Source organism: Bos indicus, chromosome 6 (assembly GCF_029378745.1).
Source record: "Bos indicus isolate NIAB-ARS_2022 breed Sahiwal x Tharparkar chromosome 6, NIAB-ARS_B.indTharparkar_mat_pri_1.0, whole genome shotgun sequence".
Lineage (NCBI taxonomy): Eukaryota > Metazoa > Chordata > Mammalia > Artiodactyla > Bovidae > Bos > Bos indicus.
Window position 1 is genome coordinate 103983958 of NC_091765.1, and position 26828 is coordinate 104010785.

The window sequence follows — 26828 nt, forward strand, 5'->3', positions numbered from 1 at the left end:
AGATGCCATGCAGGTTGGTATGTTCCCTTTAAGAGCTCATCTCCCTGGTTTTTTGTTGTTGCAGGAAAGAAGGCAGCGCAGAGGCAAGTGCATCAAACTGGAAAATATTTACATCGCTCCCAACTGCCCAGTGTAGCAGAGGTGGGCCCATGATTTGAGATCCCTTCGAGGGATCTGAGCTACAAGCCAAACAACCCTCTTCCTATTTCAAGTCACTCTTGAGAACGCCTCTACTCTGTGTAAAACCAACTGGGGGACCAGCGGGATGGCTGATAGCTGTCAGAAGCCTGTGTGTATTGGCACAGGGTGGCAGAAGGTGTCAGGGGCTGGAGTCCCAAGGTCCTGAATGGCATGGCCATTCCTAAGCTGTGTCCCTGAACAGATGACTAACCTTTGAATTTCCACCTCTGCATCTGTTTGAGGGGCCTCATGCCTACTTGACAGTTTTGTTCCAATGACCTAATGAACTAATGGCTGCAAAAGTGCCCCAAACACCACAATGCTTCCCGTGTGATCAGGAATCATAGTTGTTGGTAAAATGCAATTCTGTCTTTTCTCACTCACATACTGACATCTGCTCAGGAGGGCTCTCTGCCATAAAGTACTCATTACCGTTCTATATAGCTGACACCCAAGACTGGTGATGTGGGGCCTGGGAGTGTCACAATGTGAAAGACATCTGAGTAGTCACCTTGGTATTCCAGAGCTTGTGCAGGGCTAGCCTGTGCAAAACACTGTACGTGTGTGAGCACTTTCCTAGGGAGAGGGACCATGGACTTTACTAGATTCTCAAATGAGACTGGGACCCCCAAGGGTGAAGCACCCCTAGTCTAGGGAGAAAGGACTCTACTAAGGAACGCAGAGACCCAACTCTGCCTCTAACTGGCCAGTGATGGGCCTCAGTTCTTCATCTGTGAAATGGGTGTGGACATGAGCCCTCTGGCATCCCTCTCTGCTCAGACCTCTGATGATTCTATAACCCTCCCTGTATCGTGTCCTTCATCAGATGAGGCTCGTCCCGCTGCAGCAAACATCATCTGGGGTCTTACTGTGGGGCAGGCTCTGGCCAGCTGGGAGTTTCTGAACCCAGCCCCCACCTGCTTCCAGAATAAGTAGAGATTTCTTCTTTTCTACACATGAGTCTCTTTGGGCCACTGTGTGCATGAATTTTCCACCTCTCTCAAATAACCAAAGCACCTCCAAAGTGCCCAAAGTACTGGAGCTCTGTTTCTGCTCATCTCACCCAGCAGTTAAAGAGCACTGTGGCCCAGCAGCTGGGCTCAGACCTAGAGGGTCTGCTTCTTCTGTAAAGACTTGCCTGTAAACTGCAGAGCTGGCCATGAGGCCATCTCACTCGGGCAGCTGAGGGGCTAACTGGGATGTCTGAAGTCTTAACACCCTGAGAAAGGCAGCCTGAAAAGCGGGCTGTGCGTGTACAAGCTGGTGAGCTGAGTTCTCTCTTGCCTCTGCTGTGAGGCAGAGGTGGATGGCAAGAAGGCGGCTGGTGGGTGGGGTCTGCCCTCACGTCTGGGACTTCAGCAGGACCAGGGCTGGGCTCACACAAGCCCCACGATACATGGGACAAACCTCAGAGAGTTCCCAGTCCACAGTCCTCAGGCCAGATTTGGTTCACAAGCATATCTTGGTTAGCTTTTGTTTTGTTTTGCTTTGTTTTTTTAATTGTGGTGAAAACATGCATACCATATAATTTACCACCTTCAGTTCAGTTTAGTTCAGTTCAATCGCTCAGTCATGTCCGACTCTTTGTGACGCCATGAATCGCAGCACGCCAGGTCTCCCTGTCCATCACCAATTCCCGGAGTTCACTCAAACTCACGTCCATCGAGTCGGTGATGCCATCCAGCCATCTCATCCTCTGTCGTCCCCTTCTCCTTCTGCCCCCAATCCCTCCCAGCATCAGGGTCTTTTCCAATGAGTCAACTCTTCGCGTGAGGTGGCCAAAGTACTGGAGTTTCAGCTTCACCATCATTCCTTCCAAAGAACACCCAGGGCTGATCTCCTTCAGAATGGACTGGTTGGATCTCCTTGCAGTCCAAGGGACTCTTAAGAGTCTTCTCCAACACCACAGTTCAAAAGCATCAATTCTTCAGCGCTCAGCTTTCTTCACAGTCCAACTCTCACATCCATACATGACCACAGGAAAAACCATAGCCTTGACTAGACGGACCTTTGTTGGCAAAGTAATGTCTCTGCTTTTGAATATGCTATCTAGGTTGGTCATAACTTTTCTTCCAAGGAGTAAACGTCTTTTAATTTCATGGCTGCAGTCACTGTCTGCAGTCATTTTAGAGCCCCCAAAAATAAAGTCTGACACTGTTTCCACTGTTTCCCCATCTATTTCCCATGAAGTGATGGGACCGGATGCCACCATTTTTAAATACCCAGTTCACTGGCATTAAATGCAGTCACAGCTTGTGCAGCCATCACCCCCGTTCATCTCCAGAATCTTCCATCTTCCCGTATTGAAGCTCTGTCCACACTGACCCCCGTTTCCCCTTCCCCAGACCCTGGAAACCTCCATTCTACTCTCATGTCACTATGACATTGATGACTCTGGGGACCTCATACAAGTGGAATCACACAGAGATTTTTTTCTTTTTGAGACTGGCATATTTCAATTAGCACAAGGTCCTCAAGATTCATCCATGTTGTAGCATGTGTCAGAATTTCCTTCCTTTTTAATACTGAATAATATTCCATTGTGTGGTTGGATCACATTTTGCTGATCCATCCACCTGTCAATGAACATTTGGGTTGCTTCCCTCTCTTGGCTATTGTGAATACTGCCATGAACATTGAGGTATGGAAACCTAGGTTATATCTGTTAATAGGGGAATTAGCAGATGACATTTAAAAGCCAAGAGATTTCTCATAAAAACCTGGATTTCTGGCTTCTCTTGGGAAAAGAGTAGATCTGGCAAGTCAGGGTCTCTAGCTTCCTGGCCACGCTCAGAGCTGAATGAGGCCCGATCATTCATTCCTTGCCCCGCAGACAGGCACATAGCCCGGGGGACCTCAGGCCCCCACTCCCTCCTGGTCTTCTCCTTGCTTCCCGCCTCATACGCCTGGTCTGCCCAGCATCTTCCAGTTATGGATAGAAACACAGAGACCAGAGAGGCACAGTGACCTGGGCCCAGGGTCTCACAGACAGGCTGGTGATGTGACCGTGGTCATCCAGGAAGGCTTGGACTGCATTCTGGTTCCAACTCTGCCACTTGCCTCCCCCCTCACCCCCTCCACCGTAACCTTGACTGTTCTGAGACCAAGATTCTTTTTTGAAGGGAAATGGGAGAGAGGGAACCTTCTCCAACAGCTTCACAGAATCGTTGAGACAGACAGAGAAGGGGATGCATGGTGATTAGAACCTGGGGTCAGGATGTGAGGAGCTTATTACACAGCCCAGGTGAGTCAGGCAGCTCAGAGTTAGAGGTCTGTCTCTTAATCTGCAAAATGGGGAAAGGAGACTAGATTGTTCTGAGAGTTAACCGAGAGGAGGACGGTGAAGCCCCCAGCAGAGGGCTTGGCACGCAGCAGGTGCTTCACACGGGTTCCTCTGGAACAAGTGAGGCTTGTGTTCAGGGCTGCAAATCCCCTTGGCAGCAGGGCACAACCCAGCAAAAGACATGATGTCCTGATGTTGCGGGGACAGCCTGGCTGCAGTCTGATTTCAGAGTCAGCCTGATTTCAGAGGCCACCCTCCACCTTTTACCTTCTGGGGCCTCAGGCAGGTCACCCGTCTCTCTGAGCTGCAGAACCCCGGCTGTCAGATGGGGTGATATCCTAGTCCTTACCAGCACAAGGTGGGTGAGAAAGCTAAGGTGCCTGGCACAGCATTGATGCTCAGTTGAGTTCAGTTGTCTTCCTTCCCTTCCCAAGCAAAAGTCTCCCTCTGAGGTTCAAAAGATGGCATATTTTCCAAATATTTTCAAAACTAAAAGAGGAAAAAATGTAGTTTTCAGCTTTCCACTGGAGGCTCCTGGGTCCACGTGTTGTTGGGGTTGAGGTGTGACATTCCCTGCGGTACCTTCCTCCATCCAGCCAGGTCTGGGCTTAGAGAAGACACTGGACAGACCCAGTTCTCACGGGCAGGTTTTGTATCAGTCTGTTGGTTAGTCGGTCGATTACCCCTCGTGACATGCCTCTTCTGAGCTGGTTTTAACGTGAGCGTTCACCCTCCAGGCTCATCTCTGTTGCTGAAAGTGCATTGCCCCAGATGGCATTCTGGTCCTGACATAACCCATCACTGGTCCTTCTACCCTCGATGCTACGTCTTTTACTTCAGTCCTTCCCAGAGATCCCGAGGGAGGCCTCTGAGCCACTTTCGGGCCTGTGAGGCCCTCCTGAGTGGAGCAGTCCATCCTGCTGCACCCAGGAAACCTAAGAGGCCAGGTGCGGCCTCGACAGAGCCCCACCTCTCTACCTTCAGGCTTTGGATGGATGAAATGGGAAGGCAGATGGAAAATGCACTTGTCAACTCTTAAGTTCTGCATGAGTATACTGGATTTGACCTTCACGTCCTGGAGAGACAAGAGACCACCTGCTGCAGGAGAGAGATTAGGGTTTAAAACAGAGTCACTGGGCTGGAGTCTGGGCTCTGCAACCTTTTAGTTTTGAGATCATGGAAAAATCACTTCCTCTCCTCTATTTACTTACTTGTCAAAGGAGCAATAAAATACCTGCCTTAGCGCCTGCTAGGAGTGTTTATAGATACATGGGATGGGAAAGCGCTTTTCAGACTTCGGTGTGGTGCACACGCTTTCATGTCATTAATTCACATCACTGATCCAATGCACATCCATTACGTATCAATACCTGCTGTGTGCCGCTAGGCACAAGGTGATCTGTCTCATGACAGTTTGGAGAAGGTCTCCAGGCTAAGGAAGAAGAGAATTGCTTGTCAGATGGTTGTTCTGCGCATTCATAGATTGTGATTAGCAACAGCCAGCGAGTTGGCATGGCAACGTTTCCCCGTGAACTGCTAGGCAGCGTTCTTAAAATAGGTCCGCCAGAGGTGTAGCAGCAGTGGAGATACACAGAGACCGTGTGGTCTGATGGCTCTGCAGACCAAGATGTGCTGGGAGTGATCATGCCTCTGCCCTTCCCAGGCAGGCCAGTGGTGCAGGAACTAAGATAACAGATCCGGAAGCATCCATTGTTAGAGCTAGAGCCTTCAGTATTAACATCTCTGCCTCTCCCCATTTTACAGGTGAGGAAACTGAAGTCCAGAGAGGTTAAGGGACACACTCATAATCACACAGCTGCGTGATGGCAGATGGAACCAAATCTGGTTCTGATATCTTACGCAGGGCTCTCCGGCTGTGCCACGATGCTCCTTCTTCTGATCTGTAATTCTAGATCTGAGTCTGATGCAATTCGTTTTCTAATGATTACAATCCACATGGCATCACTTGTGTGCGTGCTTAATCTCTCAGTCATGTCCGACTCTTTGCGACCCCGTAGACTGTAGCTCACCAAGCTCCTCTGTCCATGGGGATTCTCCAGGCAAGAATACTGGAGTGGGTTGCCATGCCCTCCTCCAGGGGGTCTTGCCTACCCAGGGATCAGAGCCAGGTCTCCACATTGCAGGTGTATTCTTTACCATCTGAGCCACCAGGCAACGTTTATTTGATCCAAGAATTTCCCCCCATGTTTCTCCCTGGGAAGTCCTGAATCCCAAGATATGAAAACTCACCTACTTCTTAGCTAGGCTGAGATGATTGCAGCTTAAATCCGCCCCTTCCAAAGCCTCCCTACCCTAGTTTCCCATGTGAAAAGGAAGCAGCAAAGCTGATCAAAAGTTTATGAATCATTCTGTGATGAGATTACTGTATGAACTTACTTATCCATCATTGCAGAGGACAGGGAGCCCAAATCCTTTAAAAGATGGATTTCTTTCTGTTTCTGTTACTCAGCGATTTACTGAGTAAACTTTGTAAAAACTTGTGGCTTCTTAACGTTCAGGCAGGTGGGAGCTTCTTTTGAGGGATTCACAGCTTTTCTTTTAATTCCAGGGTGAAATTCCAGGTCTGGAATGAGACACTTCTTGAGAATTCAGTCAACGTCGGAGAATAGGGTGCTAGACTTTTCTGACACATTTGAAACGTTCAGCCCCTTTTTCTGTATTCAGACAGTGCCTTGAAGTGGGAGGGGCTGGGAGTCAGGGGGTGGGTGCAGTGGGAGTCCTGCCACGCCCCCTTCCTAGGCTACCATTGTGCTCTGTAGTGATGATTCTTCGTCTTGGTTGCGTGTTGGACTCACCTGGAGAGCAATTAGAAATACAACACCCAGTTCCTCTCCAGACCACTTAAATCAGGTCGTCTTGAGCGGGCCCCAGGCAGGGTCTTTAAAGAGCCCCCCAGTTATTCTAACGAGCAGCCAGGGGGAGAACTCTCAAACTATAGCCTCGCTGTCTCTTTTCATTCTCCCATCCACTGTGTTTATTAAATACCCAGATGCCATTGTGGGTTTCTTTTGTGTCAGACCCATTTTGCTCTTTGCTTAGGAAAAGCATGTATTCTCAGAGGTGACAGGAGGAAAGTTCTCATCTTTGGAATATTTGTATTCCACAAGTTGGCTTGGTAACTTCACCTCCTATGAAATGAAATGCATAGTACACTGTAGCCAACTGTATCTACACTGCAGCAGACCTGGATGCTGAGTTCTTGGTAGCTGGTCATGGCACAGTTACACAAAGTTCCGATTACATGACTGAGTGATCAAACAGGCACATAAAGCAGATTTCTTGGGTAGAGTTACTTGCATCCTAAAATCTTCCAGAAATAGATATTCTAAGTCCAGTGTGATATATAAATTGACCAGTCATGTAAGCAAATAGAAGCAGATTTCTCTTCAGCATTTGCACCAGTGGTCACCTGTGTTCCTACCTGGCTCTGAAATGCATTTTTTGGAAATTCTCTGGTACATTTTCTTTTGAAAAGACCCTGATGCTGGGAAAGATTGAAGGCAGGAGGAGAAGGGGACCACAGAAAATGGGATGGTTGGATGGCATCACCGACTCAATGGACATGAGTCTGAGTAAACTCTGGGGGTTAGTAATGGACAGGGAGGCCTGGCATGCTGCAGTCCATGGAGTCACAAAGAGTTGGACAAGACAGAGTGACTGAACTAAACTGAACTGGTACCTTAAGGAGGCAGAGAAGAAGAAACCTCTGGAGTTTGTGGCTGTATTTAGTCCTCTTTCCTGTTTTATGAGAATTTCTAGAAAAAAGAGTGTATGCCTTGAACCTAAAACTGCTTTTAAAATGTCAGTAGGCTTAGGATGGGAGGACTGGCTTTGCTTTATCCCATTTGATTTTCCCTAAATCCTATTCTGGTTTCAGCAAGCACAGCTCCCATCCAAATCTGATGTCTGCAACTTTGGCATAAATGTATTACACAGAGTCGTAGGAAGACTAATGGGAGAACTGATACCATCAAAATAAGGTTTGCTCTGACAACAATTTTTTTGTCTTTGAAAAACATCATCAGGCGATGCCCAAAGGTAAACTGATGATACCTTTATATGATGGTAGAACAAGGGAAGAGAAAGACAAATGAATGGGCTGAAAACTCAGTATCAACTCTATCAATAGCTTCCTTTTAAAGCAAAAGTAATATGACACAATGTTTGCAAGTATGACATTGAAAGTGATGGGAGCAATATATATCTATGCAGTGATGTTATAACTATTAACTATTAGACTTGGCATCAGGACAAGGACACGTTCTGCCTCTCACAAAGGTTGGATTATGGCCCAGAGACACAGAGGTCTACGACTCTGCCACCAACTGGTCGTGCAAGCTTTAACAGAATACTTCGCCTCTTGCAGTCTCAATGTCCTCCACAGAAACATCAAGGAAGGTGTGGGCCTTAATGAGTTAGCACAGGTTTCCTAAAGCATTCAGCACAGATTAGTGCTCTGTGGATGTTGAGAACCTTCCCTCAACATATTGAACCTAACTCAGATGCATTTCAGTGCAGTGGTGGGACATGAACCACCAACCTCAGTTGGGTAACTGAGATGATCTCCCAACGTTCAATGTCGCATAACCAATTTTTGCTGGGGAGGCAGGGAAATGACCTGGGTGTCACTGGCAACGGTGATGAGCACGGCTTGTCAGTTCATTTTGGCAGAACCTCCTCAGTCTTCTCACTCTCCCAGGTTGAATCCTAGGCAGATATCACATAAAAGCTGTGAAGCACAGACAGCATTTTGGAAATTCAGTACTTTCCCAGTGGGTCCCCAACGCACAGGAACTCTACACCTCGTAACTGCATGTATCTAAAAGGACCCCTGTGTTACACATCTCTATTAATCTACACAGGGTCAGAATTTTGGCAGTCCGTGCTCTGCCCCTCCCCTCGGTTTGAAGCACTGGTTCACAGTGGGGTGGTCTGGCAACACAGGCAGACACCCCCCACTTCCTTTTGGATGTTCTGTGGTGGGACCCTCCTTTGGGTCCTGGAGCAGTGGCTGTCCCCAAACTCCCACCTGCAGCGCAATGGACACAGCGATCCATTCTTGGAGATGCCCATCCGATTTCTGACCAGTTGGGTTTTCAAGATTTGTATTGATTGCTCAATCTTGTGTATAGTAGGCTGGCATTTTCTCTTGTTACCAAGATGTATTTTTCTATGTTAGTCAAATGTATAATTTGTGTAATTTTGTACATTAAAATGTATCCTTTTTCACAATTAAAGTTTTCTTTTTTTCCTTTTTGAATTTAACTTGAATTTAACTTACTGCCGGTTCATTACAAAGTGTTGTAGACCCTGACACAAAACAAAAAACAAAGGCACCAAATCCAAGACTCTTGACTTTAGGTGGGGAATAAACTGTTTGGGGCTTCCCAGGTGGCTCAGTGGTAAAGAATCCACCTGTCAGGAGGCGCGGGTTCAATCCATGGGTCAGGAAGATCCCCTGGAGGTGGAAATGGCTACCCACTCCAGTATTCTTGCCTGGAGAATTCCATGGACAGAGGAGCCTGGTGGGCTACAGTTCATAGTTTACTTACTTCACTACTTTTGCTGTAACAAATTGCCATGAACCTAAGAACTTAAAACAATACATGGTTATTATCTTATAGTTATGCATATGAGAAAGCCTAAACGAAACTCACTGGGCTATAAACCAAGGTATTGGCAGAGCTGTGTTCCTTCTGGGGAGGCTAGGGGAGAATTGGCTTCCTTGTCTTTTCTGGATTCTAGAAGCTGCCTGCTTCTTAGGCTTATGTTCTCCTCCTCTGGCTCAAAGCCAGCAGCAGCCCTGCATCTTCACATCTCACTCTGGCTCTTGCACCTGCTTCTGTTGCCACATCTCCTTCTCTGACCCTCCAGCTTCCTTCCATCTTCCACTTATAAGGACCCTTGTGATTGCATGCGGCCAACTCGGATCATTCAGGATAATCTCTCTACCCCAAGATCCTGAACTTTAGCGCATCTGCAAGGTAACTTTTGCCATGTAAGGTTACATACATACAGGTTCTGGGGGTCAGGAGGTGGACGTCTTTGGGAAGGAGGCATTATTCTGCCTCCCACAATCCCCTATGAGCTGATTTGGAGGCTGGAGAAGAAAACAGACATCTTAGAATCAAACAGGCCTGGATTTGAACTGTATCTCCACTTGCTGGCCATATAACTTGAGGGAGCTTTCTTTACTTCTCTAAACCTTTTCTCTTATTTTCAAAATGAGCACAATAATCCATTACTTGCCTCAAAGATTTGCTAAGAGGGTAATTAGGCAGCTAACAATGAACTTCAATTCTATTTTTCTCCATTCTATAACTTATGGGTTTTCTTCAATCCTTTTTTTGGTATATTTACCCAAAAAGTCCCTAATGGGGGATATGCCACAGAGCTGAGTAGTGCCTCCTGTCCTGTGTCCTGTTTGTTCTCTGCCGTCACCTGGAAGGCTTCCTAGCCAAACGGGATGAGCTGGAGGCTTTCCTTCACCAGATGTCACAGTTTAATCCACTCATGAGCACTCCTTCTTAGTCTCTGGACGGCTGAGAGCAGTCAGAGTGCAGGATGGGGAAGGTCACAGTCACCCTCTGGACCAGGTGCAGAGTGCTCAGGTTTTCTGGACTTTCCTCTGTTGGCCTCTGGCAGACATCCCTCCCCTTGGTGTCCCTACAAGCTGGTGGGCACATTTCCTAACTTATCCCCTGGCTTTGTTTCTGCCTCCCTTCCTCTGTTACACTGGCATTACTGGTCTTGAGATGAGGAGATGCTGTGGAAAGCACTCAGACAAACTGAAGTTTAATCCCAGCATGGTCACGTCCCGGAGGTTCACGTGAGCCGTGGGTTTAAGGTTCGTCATCCTCAGCACCCCAGCCTGGAAACAGAGGTGCTAACATCTGCCCAGGGGGCTGTGGAAAGCGGGATGCGATGTCTGGAAATAAACAGTGTGAGCATAGACCCTGACACATGGTGGGTTTTCAATAAAAGTCAGATTCCCCTCCTTTAGAAGACGTAGGAGATGAAGAGGAAAATAAAGTCAGTAACTCAGTGGGCACCCAAGATGTGTGATGGATGAATGTGGAACGATCAGCTGCCCAAGGTTGCATGGAACATAGGATTCAAACTCAAAAATCTAGACTCTCCTACCTATGCCAAGCTCCTGCTTTTCTCTCCCTTCTCCAATGGGAACTTTTCAGCCAGCTTTCTTGCGGGGAGCAGTAAAAGATACTGGTTGAGATACAGATTCTGGGACCAGACTACTGTGTTTCAGTCCAAAGTGGGATCATTCACTAGCTGTGACCCTAGACAAGTTACTTACCTCCCAGAGACTCAGTTTTCTCATTTGAAAAAGATGGCTAAAATGATATGTATCTCAAAGGTCTCTGTGAGCCTTACAAGAGCAATGACATGTAAAATGCCTGCAATGGTCCTTGGCATGTAGCAAACTCTAGGAGTGGGAGTTATTCTTATGTTCTCTAGCTTCTGCACAGAGGACTCTTTCTCTCCTCCCTCCATGTCACTCCCTCCTAGTCTTGACAACCGCCTGGCCCTTTCTCCCAGTGAAAAGGGTTTACTTGGAAAGTAGTGAGGTCTCCATTAGCAGCAGTATTTAAGCAAAGCCAGAGAGACTGTCTCCTTAAGATGTGAGAGCAGATGCACGCACCCAGCATGAGGACTGACCTCAAAAGTTTCATCTAACTCAGATTCTTGAATTCTCTATTTCAATGGGTTTGCTTGTGTTTGTTAATCACACAAAAAGCTAGACTCCTTGAGACCCCCATGGACTATAGCCAGCTAGGCTCTTCTGTCTATGGAATTCTCCAGGCAAGAATTCTGGAGTGGGTTGCTGTTTCCTTCTCTAGGGGATCTACTTGACCCAGGGACAGAACCCAGGTCTCCTTCATTGCAGGCAGATTCTTTACTGTCTGAGCCACCAGGAAAGACCTTTCTAAGGGTTTAGTCACCATGAATAGTTTTGGAGCTTTAGAATAAGTCTCCATGTGGTCTCCAACATGAAATTTCCTTGCTTGGAATGTTCTGAAACAGTATTTCACAGAAACGGGAGCAGGTTTTGTTAAAAATACACTTGCACTGCATCCCGGAGTCTGGGACTCCTAGAACCATGAGGCTGGGTGCTGAAGAGACAGTTCCTAGCCCTGGAAGAGGTGGGGGTGGGGGGTGCAAGAGGAGGCACTCACGCCCCCAGCTGGGTCCCCACCCAGCCCGATATGGCATGTCTGAACTTGCTCGAGGAGTGGGGGTTGGCAGCTGGCAATTCTGCCCATCCAGAAAGAGCAGCTGGGACCACCATGTCCCTGGAGACTCTTAAGACCCTCTGCCTGATAATGATCAGGGAGAAATGAGACAGGGTATCCAGAGAAGGCACATGGCACCTGGCTTTGAAGGGGGTTAGAGGGAAACTGCAGCAGAACGACCCCCGGACCCCATGCCCTTCACCCTGGCCATAGTCAGAGGAAGCCTGGGACTACCAGGCTGCAAATTCCTAGCTCAGCAAGGGTGGGCTGCATCCGGGGTCATGGGAGGTGACCCTGGAATGGGGAATATTTGTGTGGGTGACGACAGGACTGTGTGCAGTGTGTGTGAAATGATCTGTCTCTTTGTGTGTCTTTTTCTGGAGCATGTTGCTATTTAAGCTCCCGACTACCCGTATTTCTGGGGTGGATTTGTGTGTGGGCTCCCTGTCGGGGTTGTGTGTGTTGGAGTCACCTTGTGAGTTAGTCTTTGGTATAAGGGCATGAAAAATCTCTTTGTTGCGGGGTTATTGCAGGAGTCAGCCTCGTGTACATGTGTGAGTCATTGGTTCACACGCAAGAGTGTATTTCTCTTGTCTATTGGCGTGAATGCGGTCCTAGCACATCCCTCCTGCCCTGCGGTTTCATCCTTCCTGGTGTGCAGCCCTGCCCGGTATATGGTGTGTGTGTGTGTTTGTCTCCTTCCTCTGGAGAATGTCAGCTCCCGGAGGGCAGGACTCCATCTATTCTGTTCACGGTGCTGTTGCCAGTGCCCAAAACGTGCTAGGCACCAGAGGGGCACTCAGTATAATAGCACTGAGTGAATGGATGCCGTATCCAATGTGTGAGCATCTCTCTGGTTGTGCAATCAATCTCGGTGTGATGCTGTCTATGCGCTGGGTTGGGTGACTGAGAATTTCTGGCTTGTGTGTATGTGTGTGTGTGTATGTGTGTGTGATTGACTAGGAATATATACAAGCTTGTATGTGTATGCAAAATTACCAATGATGTGCATGAAAGAGACTAAGTGTGTCTGGGGAGCGTGTGTGTAACCGACTCTCGTGTGCGCCGGCATGCTTGTGCATCTCTCACGTGTTTGTATGGCGTAATTGTCTACTGTGCTAATACCAACCTGCGTGTGCTTGGCAGTGTGTGCGTGCCCGAGGTTCGCACCCCTCGCTCTCCTCGCGCCCTGCGCTCGGCCTGGGGGCGGGGAGTTGGGGTGCGGCGAGGGCACTGCGGTTGGGCTGCCCGCCCTCGGCGCTGCGGCGAGGGCACGTCACGGTCCCTCCACGCCCTCGCCGCGGTCCCCGCCTCTCGGTCCTTTGTAGCCGGCCGCGGTGCTCTTCGACAGTCGCCCGGAGGCCCCGCCCCGGCCCCGCCCCGGCCCCGCCCCGGCTCGCACCCCGGCCCGCCCCTGCCCGGGCCGCAGTCGCGCCTGGGCAGCCGCGGGCCCGCACCGAGCGCGGAGCGCGGCGCACGGCGGTGGCCAGGGCCGCGGGCGGGCGGGCGGGAGGGTGGGGGCGCGGTCGGGCAGCCGGCCTTGGACCGGTATGGCGGACCGGCGGCGCGCGTGGAACACGGAGGATGACCTGCCCGTGTACCTGGCGCGGCCGGGCAGCGCGGCGCAGACCCCGCGCCAGAAGTACGGCGGCATGTTCGCCGCGGTGGAGGGCGCCTACGAGAATAAGACCATCGACTTCGACGCGTACAGCGTGGGCCGCCGCGGCTCGGCGCGCACGCCGCGCAGTGCTGGCCGGCTTGATGCGGTCGGCCTGCCGGGGCCCGGCGGCAGCGAGGACACGGCCAGCGACGTGAGCGAGCCCTCGGGCTCGGCCGTCAGCTCGCCGGGCGAGCGCGACGACAGACCGCCCGCGCTGCGCATCCGCTGCCCCGCGCCCCGCGACCTGCCACTCGGCCGGGACAATGGCCAGGTACCCTCGGGGCGCGCGTGGGCCGGACGGAGGGGGCGGGGCCCTAGGGGCGCGGGGCGTGGGGCCGCCTGGAGGCCGTGCCCGGGGGCCGGAGTGCTAGGGGCCGCTGCCCTCCGGGCTTGGGAGAGCGCCCAAGGCCCCTCCCCCACTCTATCGTACAGCAGGTTTGGAGAGGTTTGGCCAGTCGGTCAGGGTTGGCCAGCATAGTCCAAGAGACTCCAGAGGGTCTTTCGAGATCCAGTCCCCTGCTCCTCCTCTGCAGAAAGGGAGAGACCGTGGTTCTGAGAAGGGAAGTAAGTTGGCTAAAGCCGCCACATGGTCCTTAGAGCGCAGAGGGCCCTCTGGGGTTAATTTCATCCAAAGGTCCCCATTCTCTGCTTTAAGAAGACGAGTAGCTCTGTTCCGCATTCATCCCTTCATTTATTCACTCACTCATGAGGAATTATAGAGCACCTCCTATGTCACTAGCGCCGGGAGAGGTTTAATGAAATGCCTCTGGTTACACGGCTTAAAGCTTAAGCCTTTCTTGAGTGCTCCCTCTGTGTTTTCTGGGGGGAAGGATTTGGTTAAAGATTGAAATCGTCGGGCAGATAGACCTGGAAACCGCGAGCCGCAATCACCCGACACCTTCAGAGAATGTTTCTGAGTCCCGCACGACGCCAGTGTGCTCGCTTCACAGAGCAAGTTGGAGACAGAGCAGGGATTTGAACCGGGGTCAGTAGACTTGGAGATTTTTCTCCTCGTGAAAGCGGGGGAAACATCAGGGAGAGGGAACGCCAGGCATTGGACCCTAAGGCTCATCTCCCTTTAGTTGGTGGTCACCAGAGCCACTGAGGGAAGATGGATGGATAGACGACCCAGCTGTGGGATATATATGGTCAGGTGCTTGGAGAACGGAAACTGGAGCACCCGAAGGCCGGAGAGCCATCGCCTCACCCCAGAACTCCATGTCTGAGCACTGCCCAGGTCCCAGGCCACTATGGGTACTGGGGTCCCTGTTTGGCACTCCCGCCCCACCCCTGGCCACGGTGGGCGCGACAGACTCACTGTGAAAATTAAATCAGTTATGACGCCAGGTAGCGAGCATTCAATAAACATTCGTCGTGTATTATGAGTTTTATCATTATCATCATTTTTATGAACCCTTCTCCCCTTAAATGTTATGAGAGGCATACAGTGAGGGAGCCAGTTTGATCTGGACGGAAATCTGGGTGAGGGGGTTCGTGGAAGAATGGGGGCTGGGCCGACCTGTGGCTGCTCCGACTCAATAGTGGGTCTCTTCCAGCCCCCATCCTCACACCCCCGGTTTTCTGTCCGGGGAGCTCGGGAACTCTCCGTGGTCCTGAATCTGGCGCCTCGCGGAAGGTCTACAGTGCGCGGGAGTGGGGGCGGGAGGGGGGCAAGGAAAGGACATATCGAGAGGGTCCCGTCTCCTTGTCCGTATCCCTTTTCTATCTCTCCCTCCCCACTTCCTTCCCTGCTGTCCGACCTCACTTGCGATCCAGGATTAAGAGCCCGAGAGGGAGGCTTCGGGGGCCGCGGACCTAGAAGCTGGGGCCAATACGGGAGAACCGTGGTTTCGTCAGGGCTGTGCGTCCTCTTGAGCCTCAGCTTCTTCATCTGTGAAATGGGGGTGGCATCTCCCAGCCTCCCTCATGGCGTGGTGGAGTATCAGGGAGGCGAGAGAGCTTTGTGCACAGCCGGGAGCTGTGGAAGAGCGTCCATCAGGAGCTGCGGTCAATGTCACCAACGCCAGCATCGGCCCTGGGCTCGGCCCCGGACGGCTCTGCAGCCGCGCCTCGGCCCTTGGGGACGCTGGTCGCTTCCTCTTCCACTGCTCCTTCCTCTCCCCCTCTAGCCCGCTCCCCTTTCTCCATGGTTTCTGGACAAAAGGCAGCGCCTCGGGCACGCCAAGGACCCCAGAAGCACTCGAGGTTCGGGACCGTGAAGCCAAGGGGCTCGCGGTCTCCCTTGGGGGAGCGTTTTACTCTCCGCGGGCCGAGCGGCTACGGGGTTCGGGTCCCGTAGCCGGCGGGCCTCGCTGCTCCTGCGCGTTGCAGAGGGTACCCGGGCCCTCCCCCAACCCATAAACCTCTTTCCTGGGGAGGGAGGAGGGGTTTCGGTGGCGCAGGCGCAGCGTCTGCCAAGGCCCAAGGCTGAGCGAATGCGGCGCTTTGTACCCGGGAAGTCCACTCGGAGCTGTGGTCTGTTTGGCCAATAGCGAACCCGCGCCCCTCCCCCGAGTTCTCGACCCCACCCCTGGAGCTACCCTGCCCAGACTGAGCCCCGGGGATTCCCTGGTTTGTGGAATCTAGCACTTAGCAACGCCGAGGAAGGGAATATAGAGTGGGGGGAAGGGAGACCCCAATTTCCGGTTAGCACCAAGAATTTAGGACCCAGCTCAGAGCCGAGGCTGAATGAATGAATGTAGGAGAACTGACCTCTAGACTAGGTATGCCAGAACCTGGCTTCCAGATACTGCTCTGCTGCAGCTAACATGCTTTATATCCAAGAGATATTTTACCTGTGTGTCAGCCTGAATTTCCCACCTGTGAAATGGGAAGCTTATGGCCTAGTGTTCCTGGAATACTAAACTGTTTCTCTTTTGTAAACATCCCATCTTCATTTTAAGGCTCAGGTAACTCTGGTCTCCGTCCTGGACTGGAGGACTGGCTCCCAAGTGGTGATGGAGGTAAGGGCTTCAGGCCCTAACCTGAGAGGTCGGGGGTTGGGGGGTGGGGGGCTTTAGCAGGCCTAGTGCACCCTTCCTCTGGGTGGCAGCTTGACGTATACAAGATGGGGTCTTTTAGCAGAGCCTGTGCCCGAGATTTGAGTTTTGTAGGCCGAAGTGACAAGGTTGGCATTTTAACCTGCCTGGAGATTTGGGGCACCTGTCTGGTGTTATGGGGGCTTGCTAGGGCTCTCCTTTTTCTTTCTTTTGTCAAGTTTATCAAGCCGTGTCCAAGCCTGCTCCTCACCTCTTCCCCAAAACACCATCTGGACCTATGGGTGCTGGGGTTGGTGTTCACTCTCCACTGGAAACCAGGACTTCCTTCTCCCCCGCCTGACCCCTAGCCTGCCCCGGAGGGCTGCGGGGATCTTAGTGACAATGGTCTGGCTCTGAAATCAGCAATCACTGTCTGGTAGACAGGCTCTGGGGATGACCCGGTGGCCCCAATGGCAGGGGGCTGTGTGATGTGAGGGGGGTGGGCTGCAAACGGTAGAGCAGGTCAGCCACTAATTAGGGCCTTGTCTTTGGGGGTCCCTGCTTCTGCAGGGAAGTTCCTACTGAGTCCCCGGACAGACGGGTTCAGTAATTGGGGTGGGAGGGGTGGCAGAGAAAAGATTCATGGAAAAGCCATTAGAGATGAGTCTGGTAGAGGAGGTAAGATATTCCGAGAGAGGGCACAGTTTGAATAAAGGCTTGGACTTGGGGCTGGATATATGCTTGAGCTGTGCAGCGAGTGGCGCAGCAGACAAACGGAGGCTGTGGAATGAGAGGTCAAAGGCGGGAGGTTGCTGGACCGTATCCTCAAAACACTCCAGCAGCCGAGGGAGGGGTGGGGGGTTCTGGGCATCCGGCCCACATTCCGTCCCCCACACAGATGTTCCGGGAGCCCCCCGCCCAGGCCCCCATGAGGGACCGCACACCTGTGGCGCTGCCCATGGTCTCCGCCTGCGCATCCGAAGTCCATCTCTGGCTTTCAAAAGAGCCCTGAAAAAACCAGACCTACCCAATCGCGAGAGCGAGGCCGGGGCCCAGCCGAGGGCGTGTGCGCGGGGCGGGGGTCGGCGGGGCTGGTTGGTTGGGGGGCGGGGGGCGGAGTGCGGGGAAAGGGGTGATCGGAAGGGAAGCGCTTCCTGGTTCGAGGCGAGAGGGGCGAATCGGGCTCGGCTCCGCGCCGCCGGGAGGAGCTGTCTGTCTGCAGCCCCCTCCTCCCGCCCTCGTCCCGCCCTCCTCGCGGAGCCGGGCGGTGCTGGCAGCCGGAGCTGCGGCGGCGGGCGAGCGGGCCGAGCAGCCGCGGGCAGCCGAGCTCCGTGCCTCTCGTCTCTGGGCCGGGGCCTTTGTCGCCGCGCCCGCGGGAAGCGGGACCGAGAGACAGCCGCACCGAGCGAAAGCCAGCCCCACAAAGTCCCCCGGCCGGGCCGAGGGCGCCAGAGGTGGGGAGGGGGGCCATGTCTTACCAGGGCAAGAAGAGCATCCCGCACATCACGGTAAGCCGGGCCCCCGCCCCCCGAGCCCGCCCGGTCTCGGTGCAGTGGTGAGTGGGCGCCGCCGAGGATCGGCCGGGGTCCGCAGGGGCGGCCGGCCAGGCTTCCTGCGGCGCCGCGGGTGGGGCGGGGCCGGGCTCGGCTCTGGAGCCCCCTCCCCCCAAGCCTCTGGGGACAATGGGGGGAGGGGGAGCCCCTCATGGCGGGGCGGGGCTGGAGCCTCGGGTCCCTCTCCCCGCGGGCTTGCAGCCGCCTCCCCCGCGGCCACCGCCCCCCGCCCCCTTCGCCACGGGATGTGCCAGAGGATGGCGCGGACTGAGAGGATGCGGAGCTGAACAAAAGAGGGAGGGGCGCGGGGGTCCGAACCCCCTCCTTCCTTGTCCTGGAGCTGAAACTCCAGCGCGGGGATAGAGGGGGGGGTCTTTGCACCGTCCAGCTCTGGCCCCTCGCGGCAGCGTTGCTTGCCTACTAAGGAGGGGAAAGGGTCGACTATTGGCCCCCACTTCCCGCCCAGACCGGTGGAGTGGAAGTCTGGACCTGGAGACAAGCGCCATGATGGAGGAGCCCCTCCCAGTCCTCACGGCAGCTAAAAATAACCTAATGGAGAGACTCTGGGGGGTTAGGGGCTGTGGCCCTGAAAGGGTTAACACTGGGGTGCGGGGGTTAGGAATGGCGGTGGGGGCTGAGCCGTCCTCTGGGTCCCAGGGTGTGGCCGGAAACAAAGGATCCCAGGTCCTTCGGCTTTGTCTCAGGGTGGGGAGCTGAGGGCACAGCGGGGCCGGGAGACCTGGCCTCCATCCTCCTTGCCTGCCGGGCCTTAGAGCTGAACCACACCGTTCCTGAGGGATGTGGACCTCGGGTGCTGGAGAAAACCGTGGGCCTTGGGTGGCTGGTATCTAAGCAGCCAGATAGATGGCCTGCTGAAATTCCATCTCCATGAAATCCTCGAGAAGATGCTTGAGGTTTGAGACAGGAAACCTAGCATCCTCCTTTATCCAGAAGGGATAAAAGCTCAGGGATGGCCCCAAAGCACCTTGGAGAGGGCCACATTGGGTAAGGGGAAAGGAACTGATGTTACCCACTTATCTGCCCAGTGTATTGTGGATCTTGTTTTATTGAATCTTCTCAATAAGCCTTCTGAAGGGGGCATTGTCCACCTAAAGCTCTCAGAGGCTGGAGCACTGGGGCGCAAATGAGAGGAAGATTGGGAGGGGGCTGGCCCCCTTGCTTCTCCAGAAGAGCCCTGCCTCCTGCCCAACTCTGGACTGAGTCTTCCCTTAGAAAACTCCTCCTTGGCCCAGCTTCAGATCTTGTCAGTAGACCTTTGCTGAGTCACATCCAGAGATGAGACCCCTGAAGATGGGGGCCACCTCTTAGCCACCCCTAATCCCTGCCCTCTGAGACACAGAGGCATACGTGACCAATCCCTTAACGCTGTAGCTGGCTAAGAATCCACAGGGGGGATGTGGTTGCCTTGGGGCCAGGCAGTGTGGGAGGAACGTGTGGAATATTTGTAGGAGCCAGTCCCAGCTTCTGGACTCTGACATTGCCCTCGAGGGATCTGAGGCAGGAGATGGAGGTGATGCAGTGGTTGATGAGTTCGGAGGCCTGGGTACCACTGTGGCTGTGGACCACAGCAGATCTGTAACCTGTACTGGACCCCAGTTTCCACGAAGGAAGTTTAGCAAGATGGTCTTTGAGGTGGGTCAATGGGAGCAGTGCCTCTGGAGTTGTGTGGCTCTGTCTACACAACCGCAGTAGTCTCCCTGCCTGCTGGCTGTGGCCCTCTGGAGTGGAGCTGAACTGGCCCGGCTTTTATACTGGATGGATCTGGGTGTTCAGCCCTGCTCTGCCTCCTTTCTGAGCCTTGGGGCTCTGCTATCCAAAGTGCGCCAAGCCCTGGCCATTTCACAGGACCTTGGAGCATTCATTCAAGAGGACCCTGGCAAAGGGCTTAGTGTTTGGTGGGCACATGGCAAGGGCTTCAGAACTTCTGGTTGATCCTGCTTCTTTAGTCCTTTGTGCGAAGCAGGCAGTCAACCTGTGTGTCAAAGAGAGTCAGATAGAGTGGCTCTGGCAGCTCCAGTAGCATGGGAAGGAGAGATGCTGAAAATGATCCTTAGTTCCTGGAAAAGTGGCCCTTGACAAGGCATTTGTGTTTGATGTAGTCCACATAGTCCACTCCTGGAGTAGGACATGGCAACCCCCTCCAGTATTCTTGCCTGGAAAATTCCGTGGACAGAGGAGCCTGGCAGGCTGCAGTCCACTGGGTCATAAGGAGTCAGACATGACTTAGCCACTAAGCATGTAGTCCACTCCAGCTAGAAAGGTATGTGGTTTAAGAGGAGAAGCCAGAGAGAATGGACTTGGATGGAGCTCCTTTGTAGGGCCCACAGCTTCTTGAGAACCTTTGGCTGATAATGCATAAGAAGTGACAAGAACTGGAATGCCATTCAGTGAGTGGACGGGCACTGTGCCTTTTCACTTACTGCTCCCTTAACCTGTTCAATAGTACTCAGTTCCTAGGTTAATAATAATAATAATAGGATCTTGTCTGTTCCATGCACCTTCTGTGTGCTAAGGAAAGTGGACATAAGATGGGCGTGTCCTTCATCTTCCCAGAATTTAGTAAAGACCGACATTTCAGCCTGAAATGGTAACAGTGTGTATGTGTGTGTGTGGGGGGGGGGTTGTTATAAGGGAAATACAGGAGGCTTGGGGGGACCACCACAGCAATACCCAGTTCTGGGAAGGGGAGGGAGTTAGGGAGGAGGGAGGGGATTCTCTGAGAGTTAGGGGAGGCCCTGAGGCCAAAGAGTGTGACCCCTTGGAGAAACTGAAGGGAAGTCAGCATTGCGGAGCCCGACCTCTGCATCCAAGTGTGGCTTCTCTGTGCAATTAGAGCAAACCTTGGAGACAGGTAAGATGTTTTTGGGAGCCATGGTGTGTGTGTGGCCTGTGGAGAGACCAAGGCGGGGAGGGGCTGTCAAAAGGACCAAGATACATCCTTAAGTCCCCTTGATGTTGGGTCTCTGTGCCCCCTTGAGCCTCAGCTCGTTCATCTGAGTGAAGGGGATAAGGTCGCAGCTTTGGCAGTGAAATCAGAGACAGGAGAGAGGATGTGAGCAGAGGAAGAGAAGGGACACCCCAGACAGGGCACAGTGGGGACAAAGGCAGCTGCGTCACAGAAGCCCTCTTCTACTCATCTTGACTCCGGTGTCTTTTCCTCTATTCTTCGCCTCCGCTTTTTTCTGAGATACTAGAGTAGCCTGATAGAGAAGAGGGGAAAAAAAAAAAATCGAAACACTTGGCTTCAGCCCCCAAGGATTGTTTAAAATATTAATAAAGCTCCCTTTCACGTGTGGCTTTTTTAAAAATTAATGGTACAGCCGGGATTAATTTAAGCGGGTTTTTGGTGCCCACTTGGGTGGTTAAGTAAGTAGGGCATCCTGGGCGTGGCTCTGAACGAACAAAGGCTGGTGGCCCTGCAGATGCTCTGTGTCCCCATGGAGCCACCGAAGGGGAGGCAGGAGTGTCCACTGAGATGGTTCAAGAATTATTATCATTATGAATAAGACTTCATGCGTACTGACCATTTGTGATTTTTGCAGACCATTATGGCATTCAAAAGGATTAAAAAAAAAAAAGGATTTGTGTGATCTCTAACTGGGTTTTTTGAGGAAGGCAACCTGTTTCTCAAAGAGTAAACTGAGATTACAGAGTCTTAAAAGCTTCTTCGGTGGCCTGTGAAGAAATGAAGAGGTCCATTCAAACAGGGAAGAGTAGATAGTCTGGTCTGCTTGCTAAAATAGTCACCGTCTGATTGAAATCTTTGTGTGTGTGTGTGTTAAGTCAAACATTCAAGATGAGATGAGCAGGGGAGAAAGTGATCATTAAATTAAAAGTACCTCAGACTCAATTACCTAATAGACAGATGTGCCAAAAGCTTGTTTCTTCCCAAAGATGGTGTTCAGCCTACCTTTAACTATGTGGCTTATCTTGGTGCCTTTTTATGCAAAGAATTTGAGATGCCTACAGGGATTTGTCATGCATCTAGTGAAATCAGCAGGACTGAGACTCAAGGAAGAGCAGAGACCAAACCCGCCAGTGATCTGGCCCACAAGAGGAGTACTAGCGGACATCTGGTTCTGAATCGGGGCTTCTGTCATCTGGGGCAGAGAAGCAGACAGTCTCAGCTTGGTCAAGTTCATGATCAGACAAGGAGTAGTTGGCCATATTCTTTGGGGTAAAATTATTTTAAATTAGATTCTTAAAAAGTGTATCAGAGAGCATGCAAGTGATACTGCATTGTGACATCTTCTGTAACATAACCGTACACACTTAGATCTGAGCGCCTGTATTTTATGACGGACTTGGCCAAGACTGAGTACATGAAAACACATAATATAACGTTTGTGAATGCACATTGTGAATGACTAACAGATGACAGTTCCCTCCCCCCAACACAGGAGATGAAGATACAGAATGACAGATATCAGCCACTGTTAACTGCAGATCTTTTCTGTTCCTTGAATATTTCATGATCTTGACCTTTCCAGCTAAATGAAAAATTGCACATGCCTGGGATGACTGAAAAAGGACCAGAGGGTAATCTGTGGAATAGAGCACAGGTGTTAGAGGGGTTCAGAGAAGGGAGGGCTCAGCTTTTGCCAGAAGCGACTGGAGTTGGTCTCTGGGGGCTTGGGGGATGGCATGAGCTAGGTGTTGAGGGCTTTGATTGGTGGAGACATAAAAGCATGCAAGGCAGGTGAAATAGCATGGACAAGCCCTGGGCTGGAGAATGAATGTGGTCAGCAGGGTGAGGATTTTACACAGCTGAATCTGAGGATGAGGAACTTGAAATAAATTTGAATGGCTGGGGAGCGAGAGAATTCTACAGGGCTTTAGAAGTCAGGCAGAATGCGTTCAAAGTGACAGAAATAGCCCATGGGTTCAAAGTCTGGCTCAAATGCAAATGGGATGTTTGATCTTGGACAAGTCAGTTCTTCTCTGGGCCTTGGATCCCTTTTCTTTACAGAGTTGGAGTAGATAATTCAGCTCCAAGTATAGGAAATTCTGACTTTATTCTGAGGGTAATAGGAAGCCTCTAGAAGTTCTTGAGCTGGGAGGATGGTGATAAAGCCAGAATGGAAGAATGTGGACTCTGAAGTCAAACTCTCTGCGTTTGAATCCTAGCTGTTCTGCTTACTTGCTGTGTAATTTTGGTAAGTCACTTAATTTCTCTATGTAGCAAAGGGAGGCCTGGTGTGCTGCAGTCTATGCAGTCATAAAGACTTGGATATGACTGACGCAGCTTAGCATGCACGCATGTACTTTATATTAATATCAGACTGTATTCATAGAACCTTAGGGATTCAGTCCTAGGCAAATATTTGATTGATACAGCGTCAAAGTTGAGAAGAAGCTTTTAAATTTTGTGAATTTCTCTGTGTTTATACATTTGAGGCAGCAGAAAAGAGTGTCCATTGCTTCTCCCCCACCCCCAGCCTCCTCTCTAGTGTAGGAGTTTTAAGTACCCTCTCCTTGCTTACCTCCAGTAGCAGGGAGGTCACCACTTTGCACAGCAGCCTGCTTACTCCTGGACAGCTCTGTTGTTGGAAAGTCTCATATGTAGAGAGTCTACCTTTTGCCTTCAGAAGTTTTCACAGATGCCTTCCTCTTTCACACTGATATTCCTGGAGGATCTGGAAGATATTTCTCAGTTACCTAGGACCTTCTGTTTTTCAAAATATCCCCAGTTCTTTAGTGCAATTTCTAAGTACAATATTTGGATTTTTCTTTCCCTTTTCCCCTCTTCCCCCACTCCTTTTTTCGTTTTGCTGTTCTTTATTTCTGAGCATGGAGAACAAAATGGAATCAACATAAAACTTTGGTTACTGGGCACCTTTTAAACTGGTTTGGCCTTCCCAGGTAGTACTAGTGTCAAGAACGTGCCTGCCAATGCAGGAGACAAGGGATGCGGATTCAATCTCTGGGTTGGGAAGATCCCCTGGAGAAGGGAATGGCAACCCACTCCAGTATTCTTGCCTGGAGAATTCCATGGACAGAGGACCCTGGTGGGCTGCAGTCTGTAGGGTTGCAAAGAGTCAGACACAGCTGAAGTGGCTTAGCACACATGCAAACTGGTTTAAGTACTTTCTAGGGTCAGACTCCTTTGAGAAGCTGATAAAAGCAATGGAAGGTTTTCCTGCTTCCTCAAAAACACACAGAACATTCAGCATAAGGCATTGGGCTTTATAGGCCAGTATTTAGTGTGTCGAGAGCTTTTACTTAAGTAATCCTGTGAGTTGGGTACTTTGATTAGCTCCACTAACAGGGAAAAAAAAAAAAAAAAAACTGGAACACAGAGATTAAGTTCTTACCACAGGTCACCCAGCTAACAACTTGTATAGGAGTAAGCTGTAGTCTCTGGGGTGAAGGATCTCACAGTCTCCTGGGTGAAATAGACAAACAAAAATGAGCCAAAAGATGAAATTGTGAAATGATGCTACTAAGGAGTGCAAGCCCTATGCCATAGGAACTCCAAGAGGTGGACACATGTTCCTGGAGGCAGAGTGCTGTGCCTGACAAGGTGAGCCGGAAATGAACGGGCAGAGCAGGTGTGGCAGGAAGTCCAGGTAGCAGATGCCGTAGATGAAGGCACAGGGCTGTGAAAGTGCAGCTTAGAGAGCCAGAGTGCAGTGCAGTGCTAAACTGCTTCAGTCGCGTCCGACTCTATGCGACCCTATGCACTGTAGCCTGCCAGGCTCCTCTGTCCATGGAATTCTCCAGGCAAGAATACTGGAGTGGGTTGCCATGCCCTTCTCCAGGGGATCTTCCCGACCCAGAGGTCGAACCCATGTCTCTTACATCTGTCTACATTGGCAGGAGGGTTCTTTACCATTAGCGCCACCTTGGGAGGACTTAGATAACCAGACGATAGTGTGAATAGACGAATATGGTGCCATGCTGGGAGAGGGCAGGAGTCAGACCAGGATAGACGAATATGGTGCCATGCTGGGGGAGGGCAGGAGTCAGACCAGGATAGACGACTATGGTGCCATGCTGGTAGAGGGCAGGAGTCAGACCAGGAAGCACCTGGAGGCTTACTTTATCTTGCGTGTGAGTCCGAGCTGGAGAAAGGTTTAAGGAGAGGCACACCATGGTCAGTCCCATGAACAGAGGAGCCTGGCAGGCTACAGTCTGTGGGGTCCCAAGAGTCGGAATGACTAAGCACACACATGACATGGTTGCATTTGTGTTTCAGAAAGGTCACTGGCTGTTTTGGGAGGGGACAAGGCAGGCAGCAGGGAGACAGGGAAGAGGGCTGACCTGCGGCAGGTGCAGTGGGAGGTGGAGATCAGCAGGTAGGTATAAGGATACTTCTGGAATAGATGTTGGGTTTGGGGTGTGAGAGGTTAGAGAGAAGCTGAAAACGGAACTGGGCGTTTGAATGAGATTTATTTCCCTGGGTTGCAAGGACTTTATAAATCAGACACTAAGCTCTGTCTACACATCAATTCATTTACTTTTTCAAAACCACTCTCTGCCTTATAGATAGAATACTGAAGTACAGAGAGGTAAACGTGCCTAAGGAACAAGGGTAATAAGTGTGGGGCCCGCTTAGAACTCAGGCATTCTGGCCTCTACCCACCATGTCCTTAGCCAGCAGGCAACACTGCTTCCTTGTTAAATGAGCATTAAATGAAATAGTAAGTGTGGAAGCATCTGACTCACAGGAGGTGTTGTCAGTAATTGTTAGGTGAATGCATGCGTGCTCAGTTGCTTAGTCATGTCTGACCCTTTGTGATGCTGTAGGCCACCAGGCTCCTCTGTCCATGGCATTTTCCCAGCAAGACTACTGAAGTGGGTTGCCGTTTCCTCCTCCAGGGGATCTTCCTGAACCAGGAATCGAACCTGCATCTCTTTTGTCTCCCACATTTCAGGCAGATTCTTTACCACTGTGCCACCCAGGACATCTTTATTAGGTGAATAGGGCTCTGAATTTCCTGTCTTACCACTGGAGAGCCCTTTCCAAGTTTCAGAGGCTTTGATCTGCCTACCCCCTTTTGGCCACACTCACAACAATCCAATCAGAAGTGCTGGTGAGATGCATGATGTTGGGAATGGCCTTGATATGTATGATCTATTCTTGCTTATTCCCTTTCTTCAAAGGAGGAAACTGAGGTGCAGGTGTCTTAACTAAGAACACTGGGGTAACTATCACAGAACACTGGGTTGTCACTTGGTAGGTACCCAGTGGCACTAGGTTCAGATCTGCCTCCACTATCTCCTGGCTGGGTGACCTTGAGCAGATTATATCACTTCTCTGAGTTTGCCTATTTGTAGCAATAATACCTGCTTCTTAATGTGACTTCAGAATTAAAAACAGGAAAAAAAAAATGAATGAGAAATGAAAATCCGTGTAGTGCAAGTGGTCCTTTATATGTACTCAGAAGGCAAAGGATTTCTGTCCAGATTGCTTTATATAAGATAAAAAGCAGAGACAAGGAAGTGCAGAAATGGGTCTCCACATACATCCAGATTTGTCTGGCCTCTCCCTTCTGTAGGAAACCTGAAGACCTTTCCTGCTCCTGGGGTCATGACAGAGCTGTGTTATTTTAAAACCAGATATTCAGTTCATCAGGGAGTGTTTGCTGAATGTCTGTTAGGTACAGTGGAGCTTGAGATCTCGCTGTTAAAATTGCAGTTGCCATGGAAATGGGCCTGAGCTCACAGAAGATCTTGCAGCCCCTGGAGACCACCTATATTTCTGATTCATGAAGGAGGGCAATGCCGCTGTGTCCTCTCCCCATGCAGGTGGAGAACAAATGTGTGTTCATTACATTCAGTCTCAGGCCTGTTGCCACTTCCAGGGTTGCTTTCCTGGAAAGTGTGGCAAAGGGCTGCTGGCTGACAGGCTGTCCCCTGAGGCAAAACCAAAGGCAG

General features: G+C 51.3%; 1 protein-coding gene and 1 long non-coding RNA gene across 3 annotated transcripts in view; one reads left to right on the top strand and one right to left on the bottom strand.

Annotated features, from left to right (window-relative positions):
* Window positions 1-13261: 13261 nt before the first annotated feature.
* Window positions 13262-26828, top strand: part of CRMP1 (collapsin response mediator protein 1) — a 66240-nt gene continuing 52673 nt past the window's right edge. Inside the window, exon 1 of one of the 2 annotated variants that reach the window (XM_070791786.1) lies at window positions 13262-13667. In XM_070791786.1, the coding sequence (XP_070647887.1) occupies window positions 13287-13667 (381 nt within the window). In that variant the 5' untranslated portion in view covers window positions 13262-13286. Of the gene's footprint in view, window positions 13668-17536; window positions 17883-26828 lie in introns of those variants that run through there. The other variant, XM_019963079.2, reaches the window with a different exon arrangement.
* On the bottom strand, window positions 14754-15843 carry LOC139183676 (uncharacterized). Its single transcript, XR_011567272.1, has 2 exons — window positions 15157-15843; window positions 14754-15034 (listed from the first exon to the last, which is right to left on the bottom strand). It is a non-coding gene; the product is annotated as an uncharacterized lncRNA (long non-coding RNA).